Raw genomic sequence first — 20117 nt, forward strand, 5'->3', positions numbered from 1 at the left:
GAACTGATTTGCTGTTTAGGTTGAAGAGACTTCTCAGTAAAGCTACAAAGAAAATACAGGTGTATGAGGAGAGAGAAATGGAGTCACAGCTTAATCTGAAGGGAGAAATGAAGAACAGATATTCTGAAATGGTCAGTGAAGTTGATAGGTTAAGAACAAAGGTGAGCTCTGCTTAATTTGAGGTTTGTTTGGTTGTGCTGTTACTTGTTTTCAAACCTGTGTGAAGCTTTCCCTGTATTTCTTGTCATGTTGATGATTTACTTTCCTTGGCTGTATTTTAGATTTGATTGATCTCTCTCAGTGCTTTTTCTACAGTTAGAGAAGCAGGTGACTATGACTAATACCAATGTAGTTGTCATTATGGGTAAATATGCAATCCTTAAGTACAAAGCAGCATCTGCAATGGCACAGGAAGAGCAGACTGTCATGCAGAGGGAGGGCAAGCCAAGACTGGCAGCAAGGCTGGCAGGGTCTGTGACTTCATGAGCCAGGGACCCGTCCCACAAGCACTCATCAAGAAGAAGAGAACAGGTCTGGTGATATCAGGCGGGGTCAGCCAAGGGTGCAGATCCTCAGGCCAGGCCTTTGGGATGGGCAGTTCTCCATCCATACCAGGACGTCATGTCCATGAGTGAGGATCAGGGCTGACAACAGCAGGACTCAGCTCAGGCCCGGCCACAGTCTGAGGCTGTGGCAGCATCACTCTGACAGACGGGTTCCTCCTCTGGAAGAGAGGGGAGGAGTGCCACTGTTGCTCACACAGCAAGAACAAGCCTTGAGCTCTGTCTTGGGCACGAGTTCAGCCAGAGGCAGTTCGGACTTTCCTTTTCTGAAAAGTGTTGCTGAGCAAGGAATGATGAGGAGAGGTGACACAGGAAAAGTGCTGTAACTTTTTGCTCACTGGTAGCTGTTTCAGCCCATCTTGGTATGGGGATCCAGAAGTGTTGTTGCCAGAGATGTTTTTGAGGTTGCTCTGGCTGCCCAGTAGTAGCGTGTAAACTTTAAATGCTTCTCCACCTAGTACTCAGATTAGTTGCTAGAGAAGCTGCCTTTCACAGTTACGCTCAGCTTTAGAAGGCAAATGATCTTCTTGATCATTGTCGAATCAGTTACTCCTTTGCAGTGACTTGGTTTTAGTCCAGAAGCTAATAGCATTTTTGCATGAAGAACTGCAAAAGGATTCCCCAGGTTCCCATCCTATCACAAATGATGTGAAACTGATCTTGTTGGAAAAGAAGAGCCCAGTTACATTAAGTTTCCTATACTGAGTATGTAGGTGATAAATACAGTCTCCATGGAGAACTCCTTTAGCTATTTTAATAGAATGTACTGCCTTTAGATGTCCCTGAGTTTTGGTTTGGTTTTTTTTCCTGTGTACAGGTTGCTGAACTTTCCCAGCACCTGGACATGGAGTCTAAAAAAAGCATGCAGCTAGAAGCACAAAACCGGGATTTGCGAGAAGAGCTATCTACCCTGCATGGGAACTGTGAAAAACTGGAGAAGAGCAAATGCCAGCTGAAAGAAGAGGTGGCAAAACTCCAACACCGCTTGGACACTAACATGGTGGATCACAGCCAAATGGAACAGTATAAAAGAGAGGTTGATGAAAGAGCAGGCCAAGAAATAAGACAAAAACTACAAGAAGTCAATCTGTTTTTGCAAGTGAGTGACTTCCTGACGTGTGTGTGTGTAGGCACACTGTAAACTTTGGTTGTGGCCATCATTTTTTAGTGTTTTGCTTTGAGTGTCTGATTCTGTGTGTTAGCACTGTACTTGTGTCGGTGCCGAAGGGCGATGGGAGAATGGCATATAGTTGAGCAGGAGTGCCCTAATGGTGTGCAATGTGCTGGCAGGTCCCTGAATCTAAAGGTTGCCCAGGGTAGGTTTCCAGTTTGCAGCGCTTGAGGCTGTCTCTGTCCACTGGTCTGCTTCTCACTGTTCATGCCTGAAGAGGTTTTGCGCCTTCTAGCTGTCACAGCCAGACCTACAGGTCCGGTTTTCTCCTTGTACGGGGGAGAGTGTCAGAAAAGACGTGACTGAAGTTGCAGGTGTGGAGATCAGGAGGAGGTGAGGCATCCTGCTAAGATCTTTGAGGAATTCTGTTCTCCATGTCCTGTGCTGCAGAGATAATGCCCTTCCATTAGTAGCTTTGAATGGTAGTACTGATTTGGGCTTCGTTGTAAGTGAAAAGAATCATTTACCCTGGTGGTAGCTCCAGGGTTCTGCCTTGATTGCTGATGGTAGTGAGGAGACACAGGTGCCTCTCTGAGCCAAGCTGGACCCATGACCTTGGGTACATGCAGTTGACAGGTGGGGAGAGGTCTCTTTTTCTTTGTGGTTTTGTGGTGGTTGAAGGGGCGCTGTCTCTTTCAGGCACAGGCAGCCTCCCAGGACAGACTAGAACACATCAGAGCAAGTCATCATGCGTCTCTGAGAAACCAGCTAAAAGACAGAATTAGAGATCTTGAATGCGAATTGGACAAGATAAAAAATACTCAACAAGAGAGTACTTTTCCAAAAGAATGTACACAGGCAGAAGTGGAAAAGTACAAGGAGCTGTATCAGGAGGAAGTGAAAACTAGACGATGTCTAGCAAAGAAACTGGAAAGGTAAGTCTATGCTTGTTTTGGACTGGTAATAAGAGAATCCTTTTTCCTCAAGCATATTTCTTCTTAATTCCTCTTCTGCACCTGGCCAGCATTGAAAGCCTATGATAGTATGTTTGTGGGGAAAATACCTTAAGACCCTTCCCATTCCGCAGGCCTTCATGTCGCTTGAGTGTTTTGGCAGGAACGCGACTGATCGTGGCATTAACAGGATGCTTTTCAAGTTGATGTTGTTTTAACTGGCAGCTTTTTTATCAGTCTCTATAATCTCTTCCTCTGTACAAAAGAAAACATTAATTTCATGTCCCTTATTGTTTGAATAAGGGTAGGCCTCTCAAAGAACAGATTTCTGTTCTGTGAAGAAAAAATAGAAGTGATCTTTGTTGGCTTCTATTTAAGCAGTGGCTCTGAGCTTTCCTTGGGAAGGGGGGCCAGCACGGAGTTGTTACAGAGGCGACATACTTTCCAGAAGAAGCTATGTAAACACATGGGTTTCACAGAAAGCTTTCAACCCTCATGATGAGCAGTCCTAAGGGTTAGTGACACTTGCTGCTCCTTGCACCTAGTGTGACATCTTAGAAACAGGCCCTCCAAACAAGCTCATGTAAAACTTTGTACTATTTTTGGAGGCTCTTAATCTCAGAAGTCAAATAATAGTCAAGGATCTGGAGGGTCAATTTGGGAAAGTGTTACTGCCAAAGGTAACTGTGTGTGTGCTTCTGAATGTTTCAGAGCTAATGAGAGACTTGAAGAAGCCAATGCTAAGCTCCTCCGGGAGCGCCATAAAAACAAATCGTTACTCACAAGCAGCATTGTCAGTGGAGGTCTGGCTGCAACTCCAGTTCTGTATTCAACTGCACTGGGACATCATGGCAACAATTTGGGACTGAGCAGAAGTCTCAGTCTAGGAGGAGGCTTCCTCAGCCCAGCTGAGAACGCATTATCCTCAAGAAACAGGGTTGCAGCTTTTGTGGCCAAGGTAAGCGTTTTGAAATACTATTCTCGGCTGCTGAAGAGTAGCCATATGCAAGGTTCTCCCTTTTTAGCCTGAAGTTAAAATCCACTTACTGTACTTGTCTTATTGTCTAATAGGTCAAAGCAACTGCTGCTCCTCACAACAGTGCACAGCTGTACATTGTAAGGCTGAAGAGTTCTGGTCATCACAGTTGTAAAAATTTTCAAGAGGGTCAAAGGCCATAAAGTATTTAAGTCAAAGCAGTGAACTGTGTCATGACATTCTTTTACAAGAGAAACTGAGACAAGGAGTACTGTGGCATAGGGAGTTCCCAGCTAAGCTCAACATGAAATTCCGGTGTATGGTTTAGCTAACCTGTTTAAAATGTTTTGAGTGACAAATCCAATCAGACATCTCAGAGACACCTTTTTCTTCCCTGATCTTCACTCCAGCAGTTTTTTTACAGAACTTGCTTTAGTATGTTAATACCAACAAAAGAATGCTTAAAAATAGGATTATATGAATGGAATGGCATAACTTTGCTCTTACACTTCAGTGCAAAACACATACTGCACATGGGAGATATTTGTTCTTGTAGTTCCTGCCATGTGTTATTTCATGAAACAGTAAAATTGCCTGCTCTTTGGCAAGTCTTCACAGCTCTCTGATTTTGCAGCAATGCTGCAACCTCTGCAATACCTCTGGTCCAAGTATGCCCTGTAATTAGCAGTCAGTGTGATAAGACATCTGTCACAGAATGCTGAACATTACATCATGAAAACCCCACACCAGTAGCTGTAATCAGTGGAAGACCCACTTAATATGGGATAGAGCCATGGCCCAGCTTCTCTGAGTCATTGTATTCTGTTATCGAGGGAATGTGACAAGTGTTTGTTCACTTTTAAGTCCTTCTTAGTTTGGTGGTCCCCCTTCATTGGAAAGAACCCATTTAGACCCTGTGTCCACATAGAGCACCTGTTTTACAAAAAGAAAGCCAAGAGAACAAATGGGGTCAAAGCAGCATAGGAAATGAGTAGCTGTGGCAGTTACAGAGATGAACTTCTCTGTGTAGCTGTGAACACTCTTTTGAGGGCAGAGAGGTGGACAGGCAGTACTGGAAGAACTCCTGAGATCATTAGTGCTCTATCACCTTCAGGGGCTATTCTGCAGACAAGCACTAGAAAGGAAGGAAAATTCAGTGACCCACTGCAAAAGGGAAATAAAGAGGAGACCTGGAGGGGTAGGGAGCCTAGAACAAGAGAGGGAAAGAACAGAGGGATGGGGGCAAGATGTTGAAGAAAAAGGCAAAGGAGGAAACCATTCCTCTTCTAGGCAAAAAAGTTGCCGTAGGTTAAAAGGAAAGGCTTAACAGTTGTGCCTTTTTTGGAGAAGAATGAGAAAAACTGACAGCAAAGGGAAAGAAAATGGGAGTATTCAGTGCTTCTTAAAAATTACAGCAACAGTTTTCAGGTAGTGCTTTCCATTTTCATTTTGCAGAAGACATTGGAACTCTCTGAGAATCTCAAAGTTTTGTCAGTATCAGGAGAGACACCTTCACAGATTTGTTCCCCTCCCTTAAGTAAGGAAATTTCATTACAGAAATTAAGTATTTCTCCAGGCTGTTTCATGGCTCATTATTTTATACAGCTGCTAACAAATACAGATGTTTAGGTCAAACTGAAATGTAGGCCTCTTCAGTGTTTTGTGAAAAATGCTTCCAAATCCACTTGTGAAAAACATTTGATTGAGCTGATTCCAAGACAATTGTGCAGTAAATCTGAGAATGGTGATACTGTTCCTCCTTGGTGTCCTGACTTCAACAGCACCCATAGAGTTTCTTTCCAGGGCATGTGTGTCTCACAGCTTTGAGCATACTCTCAAGGAAGTTGTTGAACAGTTCTGTATGACATTTTCCTAGTCTTCAATTACTGATGTCCAGGGGGGATTTGCTTCTTAATTTGGGGGCTTTCTTCTGTACTAATATTTTTCCTTCCTAGTGCAGTTTTCTTGGTAGGACTTTGTTCCTTGAAGTTCTCTCTGCTCTTGATCACAACTTAGAGACATTTAGTTTGTTGTCACCAGAGGAGCTGAGGATAATTCACTCTCAGTGTACACAGTTTGTATTCATAGGATTCCCTTTGAACTCTAATACCATATCAAACCCTGAAGTTTTCGTCTTTGAATAAGGGTGAGTCAAACAACTGCTAAACCCACAGAAACCTTACCTATTTCTTACCATTTCAACCAGGTTCTCTTAAGAAAAAGATGGAAATCTCAGCATGCCAGATTTCTCTCAAGCAAAGTACAAGGCCGGTGTCTGGGACTCAGATTTCCTGAGTGAATTTATCTTCCCTCACACCAAATTGAGCTGCATGTTCTATTGTGATAAATCTTTCTGAAATCACCAATTAGGGAACAACTGAGACTGCCATGGTGCCACCTGTAGCCTCAAGTATCTCAGTCATCAGTGTGTACAGGAAAGTCTTAAAACCTGGTCTTCCCTCTCCAAGTCATAAATAGAAAGTACTGTTAGTGGTCTGTGCACTGGAATTTAGAAATGTAGTGCACAGCCCAAGGCAGGGAATGTCTGTCTTCTGCAAGTGTTGCAAGAAGATTTTGGGACTCAAGGCCACTTGTTTTATTTACAAACTGTCAAGCTTCAATCCAAACAGCTGTGCCAAAGGCTGCTGCAAATGAATGTGGGTGTCTTGACATGGAAAAGAATAGTGAACTCTGCTGGTGCAACTAGTGTGAACTGATGGATTTATGAATGCAGTTTCCATACATAATGTGGGAAAGAGAATGCTGGCTCCCTATGCTCTCTCTCAACTTCTGTTCCTTTTCTGGTTTCATTTTCCAGCTGCCCTCCTGTATTTTAGTGGTCTTTCTGTTGTGAGCTTTTCCACTTGCCTCATGTACATGTAAGCCATGTTCTTGGTCTCACTGAAGACCTTTGAACTTAAGGCTCTTTTTCTTTCTTCTTCAGCTCCTTAATCAAAAATCTTCTCTCTCTTCTCTGCAGCCAGATACGTGACAAGGTTTGTAGCCTGTGCTGTTTAACCTTGCGTGCTACTGTTTTGTCTATTTATTCTGCTGGGTGTTGATTCAAACCTCCTGATGCATTCACATTGGCCTAAAGCTGGAAATGCTTTGGAGTTGCTGGTTTCTCTGAGGGAAAGAGTAACTGCTGCTGAGTACTTCTGTGCTTCTAGTCTTTGTGAAGTCATGGCTTCTGTGATAGTTCAGCTTCTGTAAGATGGCACTACGTGTATGGATTTCATGTCTTCAGATGCAACTTGGTTAAACTAGAGGAGGAGGCTCTTTATCCCCCTTGCCTGTTCTGACAGTCAAAAAGTTCTGGGTAGCAACAGTGGTTGGTTGTGTGTGCAGTAGCAGTACTGCTCTGAAGTTGAGTTCCTAGACCCTGGGTATCATCTCCTGGAGTCTTAGAGGATCCAACTTACTCTGTGCTCAAGAAGCTTCATGGGGAAGTAGTAAGTGAAGATCACTTGCTGAAACAGAATGACTGAGATGGTGACAGCTGCAAGTCCCCCAGTATGTTACAGCCTGAAGAGCTAAGCAGTGAAAGGTGCCTGCTCAGGACACAGACAACAACTTGAGGAATAGTGGAATTTACTATAATGCTGAACTGCAGAGAATTGTGGAAGGATATGCTAAGCCAAGCATAGCATATAATCATTAGCAAAAAATTATAAAGGTCAAGCTAAGCAATGCACCTAAGGATTACTATGAAGGAATGCTTGTAGTGATAAAGAAAGATACATCACCAGTTACTCCAATACTTTGCCATCATCCAAGTCGGAGACACTTCAGCTGTGGGGCAAGGTGTCACAGTGAAGGGCTGGAGAACCAAGGTAATTGAGAGCTCCTGTGGTGCATCCACCATGCAGGGCACCAGACTCCCCCAACTTTGCTTTGACAATAGTCCAGCTTTTATACTGTTAAACAAACAGGCTGACATAATGTGTAATTTCATTCTCCTGTTGATTTTCTCCCAAAGCCTGGCCAGGGCTCAAGGAGGAACCAAGGGAGTCTTTGATCCTATAACCCCCTGGTTAGGCCAGATGGGGCTTCATGTAGTTTCTAGATGCAGAAAGGTAAATGTTCTGCTAATAAAAGCACATGTATAACAATGTTTCATTAATGAGAAAATATATATAGATAACATTTGATTGGAAGGTTCATCTATAAGTCAACTTTGGCTGTGGGCCTATTGTTTCGGCCTGTTGTTCAGGCTTTGGTACTTCATGCCTTTTCCAGAGTGAGCGGGACACTGGAGATACTGTCAGAGTCCTCAAAGGCATGTTTTCATTCAAAGGCCTTTTCATTCCCTTTCAGAGAAGTCCCTGTGTTGGCCTTATTTCCACCTATTTCTCTTTCCCCCGCTGGGGATGGGAATCACAAAAAGGTTACTGGAATAAATAAGAGGCAAACAAGACCTTTTTCTTCTCTTGGTTCTGCTGCACATGTTGCAGAGGGCCCTGTGGACCTTCTGATCATTGTGAAGGCTTCATAAACCAGGGAAGCGCTTTCTTCCAACAGCTCAACTGCTACAGCTTTGCTTAGGATTAGTCCTGCTTTAGGTCATCTTTTGGTCTAGGCCTTAGATTTCCTGCTTCCTTCCACTACCCGTGTCTCATTTCGTGTTCTGAAGGAGTTCCTTTTCCCCAGGATTTTACTGTCTATGCTTGAAAAACTTGAGGCTTGGGGGGAAGTTCTTTTGGTACTGAGAAGAGTTTGGCTCCATCTCTGTTACTCCTGATAGTTACTACTCCAGGAAAGAAACAGTCACAGCTCTCTCAGCCTTTCCACATAGCTCATGTGATCCAAGGCCTTTGGCATCTTCATGGCCACCACAGGCCAACATCTCCATTTGGTATGATATCTTTAGGTTTTGCCACATTGTCCGTGGGCTGTAAGAATGTTACATGAGTTTTAACAGTTACATTTGGGTCATATTATTAACTGTATATTTGATGTATTATTCTAGGTACGACAGGAACTGGATGAAAAAATCACCAAGGAGCTGAAAGAAGGTAATGTGTCCTTACCTTAGGAATGTTATTAAGGAAAAAGGGGACTGTTTCTAAGTCTCAACAGCTTTCAAGCCATTATTTTCAACTTCCTCTTCTAAGCACAGAGATTTTTTCTGCTAGCTTTCCAGTTTAGACTTGAATGTGAAAAATTCCTGCTTCCCAAAATATTGCTTAGGATGTTATGCACCTGCCTAGAAAAAACAAGCAAAAAGAAAATTCACCCACTGCCCCACACAGAAACACTCGGTTTAAGATGAAGTTGCCCTTCACTAGAGTTAATCTCCAGCAAAAACATCAAAGAAGCCCCCAGATTCTTTTAGATCTTTATCAATTTCAGCCATCCCTTCCTTCCCTGTGTGTAGATTGCATTCAGTACTAAACCATACCATACATGTTCTCTGCTGTTAGATCTTGATTTTTCTTGCTATGATTCATGGCTTGTCTTTGTAGCTTTGGTGTTGCAGTCTTGTTTTGAGTAAGTACGGAGAACGTGATCAAGAATAGAAGACAACATTTCTTTAGGAAGAGATTGTTCAATAGTGCTTAGGCAAACGTGGGTTCAATGCTTGCAACATGGAGCATGAAACACACTCTGCAATTTGAGGCCAGGTGTCCAAAGAGGAAATCCACCTGCTTCATGATAGTTGGTCCTCCAGAGTCACTGTTTTGCAGGAACTGTAGCTTTCTAGTTGTAGTGTTCCAATAAAGCATGTCTTTGAATGTTAAAGAAAGCAAGGACTTGATGTTGAAGAGCTCTGCGGGGGCTGCATTAAGAAGCACTGTTAAGGGCCACTGGAGTAGTTTGTAGCCTCTGGAATGTCTGTCTCTAGCTTTTGAAATGCTGCACAAAATTGATAAGCAAATGCGCACAAAATGTATTTCTTCCTTTGTGCCCAGCTCTTCCCATGTTAGGTGTTCTTGGAAATTTTAAAGTCTCATTTGGGATTGCAGACTCTTGTGTCATGTAAAATGTTCTTTTAGTGCATTAATTTTCCCTGTCTGCTTTAAAAGTAACATAAGGAATCTTGTGTCATTTCTTCTCAGCCACTGCTGAACTTGAAACTGGATGTGCTGGATCTTCAAAAAACCTTAATGTGGATCAGGATCCCCTTTGCAAAGCAATAGAGGAGTACCGTGATGTTTTAACTAAAAATTACATGATTTGAATGAAATTTTGTGGAAGGACTCAGGATATTTTTTTGTTTTTATAGAGCATCTGTGATTTCCCTTCTCCCTGCCTCAGATGTGAAAATTCGTTCATTGCAGCCTGAACATAAACTCTAATTTTATTAAATGGATGTCAAGCACAGTGCACTCATCTGTTGGGGTTTTTCTGCCTAGCTGGCTTCTTTTGCACGCACATTATAAACCACATCTGTTTCTTCTGACCAGCAGATTGACTGATCTGGATTCCTGAGCTTGACAAAACTGTCAGAGGTGTTTCCTCTTACAGTAGCTGCATTATGTTGTGTCACTCATGTTCTGTGTTTTAACAAAAGTGGCCACTTTGTTCTGTTTAATCCTTTCACTCAATGTGTTTGTAAATTCTCCAGTGTTACTTCGATGCTTAGGACATCATTTGATGTGCTTTGAGCCCAGTGCTTCAGTCTGATTCAGTGACTAATTGCTGCTAATTAAATTATAGTGGTGTTCAAGCTGGAGGAAAGGGCACTTTACATTGTTGTAATATTATGTGACGTAGGTTTAAAATGACTGTATGTAGTAGTGCCAAGACTTGTTTTATGGTCTTTTTAGTATTTTTATTTTGTATTGCAGAATGAGTGAGGTTGGAAGGGACCTCTGGAGGCTATTTGTTCTAGCCCTCCTGCTCCAGGAGGACCACCTTTAGCTGGTTTCCCAGATCTGTGTTAGTTTTTTAATTACTTCAAAAATTGAGACTCCAAAGCCACTATAGGCAACCTGGCCTCATGATCAGTCACTGTCACAATACACTTGAATATCATGAGGGATATTCAAATTCAGTACCTCTCATGGTATTTTTGTTCATTTCTGAATTAAAATTGCTGCAGCTTCAGACTTCTGCAGCTTTTGCCTAAACACTTGTGGTACACCTGAAAACACTTCAGGTGGGAGGGGGAAAAAAAGAACATTAATATTATCAACTTTCCTCAGTACTCTCCAGAACATGTGTGATAGGATACCCAATCTTTTTGTTGCTGCTAGCAGCTGCTGATACCGTGTCTGTAACCCAGATGTCATGGAAATTTGATAGCAACCATATAAGCAGTTTTACTTATTTCAGAGTTACCAGTTTTTAATTAAGATGTGAGTTGTCATTTCCCATCTGCAAAAATCACTAGCAGACTATAGAACAAAGTCCCAGTTCTGGAAAAGTAAGAATGATTGTACTGAGATGAATCAAGACTGAGAGAGTTTTAGGGTTTTACTCACTATTTTAAGGACTTAACAGTGAGAAAAGCATTAAATGCTGCTGTGATACTCTTCCTTTTTATATTAATACATTTTTGTGAAGCTATTACACTATATTTAATTGAACTTGATATTTAATAAACTTTGCAACCTAGAACATAGCTTTGTTTTATTGTTCCCTTTCTTGACGCTGCTTTCCACCCCTTCCTTGCTCATAGAGCTTTCCTGAGTTCTCCTGTGCTCCCAGATGAACCTTGCCTGTCCCCCTGTGAGAGACTGACCTGCTACAGATGAATGAGTCAGACAATCAGCTGGCTGCTTGGCCAGTGATGCAGAGTGGCCTTTCCGCTGCAGGTGGCTGTGCACACCTGAGGCTACAAAGTGGGTTTCCAGGTAAAAGAAGAGGCTGGTAAGAGGCAAATCTTGCGAAGTGGGATAATCCTTTTTACCATGCCAGTATCTTCCCTTATGTAATGGCTCAGCTGTGAGAACTCCCCTCTGAAGTACCAGAGGATCTAGGCATTCATCCCGGCTCATGGGCTATGATTGATTGAGCTGTACTGGGTAAGAGACAGCTGCAACATCTTAGAAGATGTCAATGACTCATGGAATGTCCCATGATCTGGTAATACATTGTCCAGGGGAATTACAGGGGGCATTTCCACCTAGCCTCAGCACAATACAAACCTTATGGACCTGGTGTTTTGTGGACTCTTTCCTCCCCACTTGATGGATACATTCTGCAACCCCCACATCAACAGGACTGCAACTGCCAAAAAGACAAGAAGAGAACCAAAAGGCTGTCATTGGAACCTCTGCAGTGGTGATATTTCTGATGTTTATTCTGTTTCTCAGTCTCTCTTTTCTCCCTTCTCTCCCTCCACTTGCCTTTTTCCCACCTCTTTCTACTTCACGTCTATTGTTAAATAAAAATCTGTACTAGTGCCTTTGGCACATGGTCTAAATTGCACCTTTAGTCAGACAGAGGCTTCCCCAATAATTTTAATAATCAGATCTTAACAGCCAGAGGCCAGGCAAATGTGTCCCTTTCCTCCAGAGGACTTGAAGCACAGTTGTGTCAAAATTGTGCTAATTATCGTTCCCAGACTCCTCCTGCATTTTAGAGCAATCCTTGGGCTCTGTGCAGAAGGCAATGGCACTGGGTGAGCTACTGGCAGCTATGAAAGACAGGCACATCCCGCTGGTTTGGAGCCTGTGGGGAGCTGACCCAGCTATCGCCTGAAAAAAGTGCTAGGAAATTTCTCCAGCCTACTTTTATAGTGCCTCTACACCCAGAAAGCAGAAGGCTTCTGGGCCTTCAGTTTTGCTTGTCATTGGGACAAGCAGGGACATGTTTTAAAGTGTGTTTCTAGCAGGCTCTGTGCTGTCGCTTGGCTGGTGGAGCAGCAGAACAGAAAGTCAGTGTAAGGCAGGGTGGGTGCAGGGCTGAGGGGAAATCCACTCCTCTGGAAGGTCCATCGCCAGTGTCCCAGTGAGGATGCTTGGTGATCTCAGAGGTGCTAAGGCAGTCAGGGGAGGCTGCTGAGGCCTGGAAGACAGGAAATATCTGCCCGGTCTTCAAGAAGGGCAAAAGAGAGGAGCTGGAACTACACGCCAGTCAACCTCATCTCACTGCCTGGGAAGGTGATGGAGTACATTCTCCTGGAATGCCATTTTTGAAGATGGTAGAGACAAAAATGTGATAGGGAGGAGTTGGCACAGGTTTGTAAAGTGGACAATAATGCCATGCCAATCTGGCAGCCTTCTATGATTATGTGAGTAGTTCAGTGGACAGAGGGAGAGCAGTGCATGTCTTTACTTTAGTAATGCTTTCTTTAGCTTGCACTGTAAAAGTGACATTTAATTTTTGGAACTTCCTGATCGCTTTCCAAAAGGAAAGCAACTGTGTTTCTTAATTTCCTTGCTAAGGTATTTTAGAAACCCTTGCAGGTCACTGGCTGCAAGACAATTACTAGATTTTGTAATACAGTTGAACAGAATATATTATCCTGTTTCAGGAAACGTCATTATACCAGTTGCTTTTTCCTCACAGCAAATGATGTAAGAAGTTTTCTGGGTTTTCCAGTCTTCAAAATGTTGCACTGAGCTCTGGCCACAAAACATAATTAGTTTTTCATTGTTATTTGTTAGGAGAATAGTGTCTTGAACAATTGATTAAAGGGAGTTTGAATAGTGCTATTAGAACCCTCACATATCCACTTAGTGGACCTTGACCTCTGCAGTTCCAACTGCTTCCTTAATGCTTTGCAGAGAGAATATAATTCTGGTATCTTGTCAGCATAATGACCAACTCTTTTAATCTTGTCTTTACCTTAGAGGCACCTCTCACCACCCTTACCTGGCTATAGAGATAAACCGCCTGTTAATAAACCAGACAAGCTACAAGTTCCCTTTGCCTAGAAAAGCCAATGGTAAATGCTTCTTTATTTCTGGCTTTTGGTGAGATGTGACGGTTATTGACTGCTGGACAAAGCAAACTGAAAGCCAGTGTTAACATCTAGCCTATCAATAAGGGAAAGTCTAGTCAGTTCATTAACTTGAAAGATACTTGTTTGTTTTCTTGTTCAGCAGTGAAAAACCTGTTCTCAAAAGCGGATGGCTGATTCTTGGTGCTTGTTGAAAACACCACCCTGAAAGTGGTGTGCTACCACATTACATGACAATACACTCTTTACCCCAAAACTCCCCTAAGCTTAAGCAGTACTTTAGCTGAAGGTACTGTAACAGTTGACCATTCTACTACTTATTCCCTATGAGTTATTGATAATTTATCATTACTTTTACATAATCACTGCTATTGGCACAAAGACAGCCACTTCCACAAGCAAGGAGCACAGTCCATGCTTTATTTGAGATAATTTGGACCATGTGAGGTGTCATGAACACAGATGTGTATTGCAAATAACAAGAAAAATTTTCAGGTTTTCTCTTCTCATAATTTCTTTTCAACTGTAGAAACAGAGTAAAAAATCTGTTCCTACCTCAGAGGCCTATTACCAGACATCTATAGCAGCACTTCTATGTAAAATGGAGCTCTAGGCATATCTGTAAACTAAAATGTCCTCTTTCACATTTACAAACACTTGTGATGCCTATGTGAACACTGCTGTCAGTCCCCTTCTTGCCACTGAAGTGCTGACTGTTGCAGTCAGAGAAAAGTCAGCTTCTACCTCCAGTTGTATTACCAAAATCCTGTGCATTCAACTACCTTCCATTTTGCAGGAATGGATACACAGTTACCATCCAACTCAAATGCTCCTCTGGGATGGCTTTTCATGAAATATGCTTACAGAGTTTTAGCACATCAAGGCAAAAGGAACACAGTACAAAGCTAACAGTCCTTTCACAGCTGCTAGGTAGCCACAGCAGAAATTATTTACCATGACATTCTGAATGACACAGGCACCTTTCAGTTCCCTTTTCTGCACAATTCATTAACCAACCTACTCAACAAAATGTCTTTGCATTTACTCAAATTGTTTAATGCTGTCTTCTAATTTTCCAGAGTTGTAGGGTTGTAGCCTGGGAATACACTAATATTTTGAAACCTGGTTAATTTCTTGGTATCCACAGTGGAGCCAAGCCTTCTTCCATTAAGAAAAAGATATTTGGTGGTCAGAGTTTAGTGTTTACCCATCATTTTTTGCACAAAGAAGCACTTTAAACATGGGCTGAATTTAATCTCCTCTTCTAAATTAGTCTATTTCTTTCCAACTTTATTTCTAAACAAAATCCTGCAGCTTCATTCTGCTATCTGGGACCTAAGTCACTGAGAAAAAACAACTTTCATTTTGAATGTGGAAGACGTGTCGATGTTCTGGGCATGCAGTCAGGAACAAACAGATAAAAATATGTACCAGAAGTGCAGGGAAAAGAAATTGTTCTGTACTTCTCTATGTCTAGATTATCTTCTCTGATTAGACCTTTTTGGGTCCTGTAGTAGAAGCTTTGTAATCTTAGAAGTTTCTTGCTTCATTAAGTTACTAGGGCTCAGGTGGCCCATGGTAGAGAGCATGGAAACTCCAGTACTTTCAGTACCTTCATAACTAATGCTCAGCTGCTTAAAAGCCCAAAGACAATGGAGGGCATTGCTCAGGCACACCTGTGTGTTGAAGAGAGGCATTAACAGTAGGGTAGCCTGATAATTCCCTTTAGCTAAGGACCATTTTGCTGCCATCTGCACTTCGCTGTTGAAACTCAGAAAAAGCATAATTACAACCAAACTTTAACTACTGACACATACCGTGTAGTTATAAAACATTGTGCATGTCTTATCCATAAATGTAATGGATACATACAAACATATTAATGTTTGCCTTTCTTACTGCTTTCTGCATTGGCTGGACTTCTGTAAAATGGTGAAATCAGAAGTTGCAGCATAAAACTCAAAATTACTTGATGGATGTAATAAATAATGCATAAACTAGTCTCTAGACAGATCAGGAAGCTGTTCCCTTCACCCACATAATGATCATCACTTAAATTATAACAATCACTCTGTTCCATTTCTTATCAGAGACTGTTTCCATTTAGAGCCTGACAATTTTAATTGAATGTGAGCTGATGACTTTTCACAGAAGCTGTCTTGAAAATCAGAATTCCAGAGAGCGATCCTACCTTATTACAGCTACACAAAATAATCTTAAGCCTTTCTTTTCGAAGTCCTTGACCATTTGCACTTCCTAGATTTAAGCTGCACTTACACCTGACTCTTGTATCCAGGATAAGTTAGGACAAGCCGTAGAAGAAACAAGGCAAAAAGCAAGAAGGCTCTTTCCGTTCAGCATTGATAAGCACACATGTTCATGGATTTTGCACTTGCACTTTTATCATGGAAATCATTCTGCACGCTCCTACTGCTAATGACCTGATTGTTAGGAGAAAGGCTGGCCCCAGTCCTATTGACTGTTTACATCCTAATGTGCTGGTTTTTAAATCTGTTTCCAAACTGACTGAGGTTCTATTGTCTGATATTTCCTCCACAGCATCACACATTTTCAATCAGCACCAGCTCCTTAGCCATAATCACTTCCTGCCTTGGCTCCTGTTTAGTCTTGGAATTCAGTGCAAAACAGAACTCCTGCATGTGTGGTCTGTATGCATGAAATGGTACAGATGAGGTGGTTATTTATGTGGCAGTTGGCAATAAATGGTTTTACTAATTGGAAATGATACAAACCAAATTTGAAACAGTTATAGATAGCTAGGGGGTTTATTGCTGCATGTTTTTTTCCTGGTCTTTTGCATGCACAGTGCTTTCAATACAAGCTTGACAACCTGTCCCCTGTATCCAAGGACTCTGTATCACAGACATGTTCATCAATGTGAATGCTGCAGATCCCAGCCATACACCAGCAGCAGTTCCGGCCAGTTTGCAGAAACATGGCAGCATTTATGTGCATACAGGTTTCCATCTGCATCATAAGCAGAGCTGAAGTCTGAAAATTACACAAGTGAGAATTATCAAAAATGTAAGCACAAAAGTACAAAGCACTAACCGTAATTAAAAATTACATCTTAGAATAGGAAGCTGCCATATAAAATTCCAGTGCCTTAAAATATTTGAGTAAAAAATGTTTTCTCACAATTTCTCAGTATTTCTTATAAGATGAATGATTTATACAGACACAATAACTGTACCTGTGTTAAAGAGAATTTTGCAACAATGACCACTGCTATAAAGCCCAAATTTGTCCACATTCAGCAGGTTTCCATCCTAGTTATTTCTAATTTTTATGTAGTATTAAAGTACTTCAGATCCACCTGAATAAACCATTCCCATTTCTATGCAGAGCACTGTAATCATCACTGCTGGATTCGATACTAAAGATAAAATAAACCTAGAGTATAAAACAAGATGGCAGGAAAGCCATTAAAGAGGTTTTAGCAGACAAAAGCAGCACGTGCACATGTGCTTGTCCTCCCTAAAGTAATGAAAGCCTTTCATCTAAAAGTGCAAGTAGCAGGAAAGAAGTTGAGCACTGAGTGAAAGTTCTTGGCATCTGGCAGCACTGTTACTGATTACTGATGTAAGGCTGAACGACAGCAGCACATTGTTCCAAGCAAGTTCCAGAGCTCCCTGAACGTGCTGCAAGGCTCCAGGAAGGAACATTACCAAGTATGTAAGTCCTGCTTTTAGGGCTAGCAAGCAGGTTTTGGCAAAAAGTCTGAATGCTATTGTGTTTTCAGCTTTGATTTTCACCTGCGTCAGTGGAACTTTTCTTTCTTTCAGGGAAAATGCCACTGATGTAAGAAATATCAGCATTTCTGCCATTACTGTAAAAATTACAGAGAAAAGGGCCCCTGAAAAGGACCCTAAGGCAAAATACAGCACACTATTAGAGAGAGGCTATCAGGAACAGGATTTCCAGAACAAATACCTGGTTCTTTACTATCTTCTGTCATGTATTGTTAACCTAGGCCTGGTACAAGTTTCCCGTCCCTCACCTCAAGAATATTGAACTTCCTACACATTTGGGTTTCATAGTTATTTGTCCATGAATATCTGATACTTGAAGTTATAATGTCCTATTATTTAAGCAACAGGGAAGCTAAAACTAATTGATGACACAGTTTTTCTGGCTACTGCAATCCACTTAATCCACCAAATAATTTTCATTATTCTTATCAATAAGCTGCAGTTCTCTCAATTGGAAAGCAGAAATAAGAATCCATTAGTAGAAGTAAGGAGAGTAGCATACACAGGTTCCACAAATGTATCATAGACAAAATATAACTACCAAACACATTTTGGTGTTTTAACTGGCATTAACTCACATTCCCAGTGTCCCAGTCTCATCAACTGAGGCTTCTCCTTCCTGAGAAGCGCCTTTGTGGTCATTGTACTTTAATTCCTAAGGGAGCAACAGCACATGACCTCTTACTTGTCATGTTCACTATGGAATAAATTAAACCCTTTCATACCAATGCATGGAGAACACAACCCTGGTATTTAAGGATAATTTCTGTAATTATCTGCAGAATAAAATTCTTAGCAGAGTGCAGCAGTATGCTGCACTAACTGGTGGAATTATGTTTCCACAGGTACAAAGCACCAATTCAGGCACACAGATATGGTACATTTGCTATGAAAATAGTATGGCAATGGCCATGAGACAAATACCATTGACCTGCACTTTATCTTCAGTTCTAGCACAGCGTTTGATGTGTATCTCAGCATTTACCTATAAAATGGATTGAAGAATAAATACTACCTCCAGGGCTAAGGACAACAGGCTATAGTTAATAGCAAAGGTCAAGTTGTACAGAAATTGTCCACTGTTGGATTACATCTTCAGAACAGTATCCATGTTCTTCTTTCAATCCAGTTCAGCCAGTAACCTGCTTGTAGGCCACACAATATTTCAAACACTTTGACTGCAAGTATGAAATAGGGACATGGAGGTACTTAACTTGGATGGCAGTTAGAGAAACTGCCCTTGGACCGCAGAAGGTAGTTTCTGTGTTTCTTCATGCACACCAAATTAATTTACTTATTATCTTTATAAACCAGCTCATTCATATCACTGGAGGAGTTCTTTTCCACTACTAGTCAACAGTTGTCCTTTCACTCCAAGATCTCTATTAACCAAACAAAAGGAGGAAGTGACCAACCTATGACAATGCAGGAAATTCAATGGCATATGACAATAACCTCCAATTCAGCATCACTTCCTTTTGGCCTTAGAATCACCTTTCTCTGTCCTTCTCATTTTTGTACGGTATGTTTATTACTCTGCAAGGACTCACTGGATTTTATTGAATTTCAACTGTTATTTACTGAATCTTTAATCTCAGCTCATTGCAGTAAGACAGTTTCAGGGAAAAGGTATTCATGATCTCAGCAGGGCTCTTCATCTACCCCATGGAACCAGCTGACAGTCATAAGGCACCAGCAGTCAGAACTCATAGGGAGCACCTTCAGTTCCAAAAAGAGAGTTAGTCTATTTTTTGTTGAGAGTACTTTTCTCTGCAGGAAGAATAAACCAAAGCCTTTTTGCAGACAATGCTACTTATCTCCCAGGAGAAATTTGCTTTGCTACATCTCTGCAATCAGTGTTAAAACAGGAGAACCTTCAACCCAGCCAGCCAGCACAGAGCGATCAACATACCCTTGCTCAACTATTATCTGAACTATTATCTCTGGTGCTCTTTTCTCATTCCATCCACTCCTCTTTCATACCTCTTCAGCATCTGAGGAGTTAAGCTTTCCTCTCAAAAATTCAGCTCTACTTCATATGCTCTGTTGTACCTTTTTTCTACCTTCAATGTGCTTGCAAAACTGACTGCAGTCATCCTAGCGTGAAGACACATACACAGGCTTTACATGTGCTGAGTTGCCACCCTACTCTTCCTCTGGGGACTAACAAACACTCTCTAGCTTTCTTCAGAATCACTAATACTAGGCCATCGCTCTGAAACCACAAAGTGGACATAACCCCATTGATTTTTCACTTCTTTCATTTATGAGAACAATAAATGAGACATAAATTACTCTAATTTGGGATCTGTTTTTTAGCCTAGACCGCGCTATAGGCTTGATTCAATGGAAATACTCTCAGACTAATTATAATTCAACTTCATGCATGAAACACTGTTTAACACAGAAAGTGATTTCTCTGCACCATATACTTAAAATAATCTACTTAGCCACTATAGCTTTGAGTCTCTCAAAGTTAACAAAGCTTTAATTGCATCTTGCAATTTTTAAAAGAATTATCAAGTCCTGGATTTGATTTCAAGAAATCCCTTCTGACTAGGTGTCCTGGCTTTGATCCCTTCACCATTACATCCAGAAGAGGTTTTAGTCAAATCCAGACCAAAGCCAGTTGACATTAAATTGAAAGAAATGTTGGAGCAGAAACTGAAAAACCTAAGCGTAAGCCAAAAATCACAACTCTGAAAAGCTTTACATTGCTGTTAAGGATGAAGGTAAGCAACCTCCATGGTGTCAATTTTAAGACTTCAGACAGAATCTTGCTTCTGAGGGGGGTCCACCTTGGCAGACATAGAGACAAGCAGACCTTAGCTGGCAATCCTTTGCCCATCTCATTGCAGAACAGTCAATTTTACAATCAACTGCGTATC

At 41.5% G+C, this 20117-nt stretch overlaps 1 protein-coding gene across 1 annotated transcript in view; it reads left to right on the forward strand.

Moving 5' to 3' along the window:
• Nucleotides 1-11166, forward strand: part of ANKRD26 (ankyrin repeat domain containing 26) — a 51165-nt gene extending 39999 nt beyond the window's left edge. The window contains exons 33-38 of the mRNA XM_066318976.1: nucleotides 20-161; nucleotides 1381-1662; nucleotides 2374-2609; nucleotides 3339-3585; nucleotides 8573-8618; nucleotides 9663-11166. Coding sequence (XP_066175073.1) covers nucleotides 20-161; nucleotides 1381-1662; nucleotides 2374-2609; nucleotides 3339-3585; nucleotides 8573-8618; nucleotides 9663-9784 — 1075 coding nt within the window. The 3' untranslated portion in view covers nucleotides 9785-11166. The remainder of the gene's footprint in view (nucleotides 1-19; nucleotides 162-1380; nucleotides 1663-2373; nucleotides 2610-3338; nucleotides 3586-8572; nucleotides 8619-9662) is intronic.
• The last annotated feature ends 8951 nt before the right edge of the window (nucleotides 11167-20117 follow it).

Source organism: Sylvia atricapilla, chromosome 5 (assembly GCF_009819655.1).
Source record: "Sylvia atricapilla isolate bSylAtr1 chromosome 5, bSylAtr1.pri, whole genome shotgun sequence".
Lineage (NCBI taxonomy): Eukaryota > Metazoa > Chordata > Aves > Passeriformes > Sylviidae > Sylvia > Sylvia atricapilla.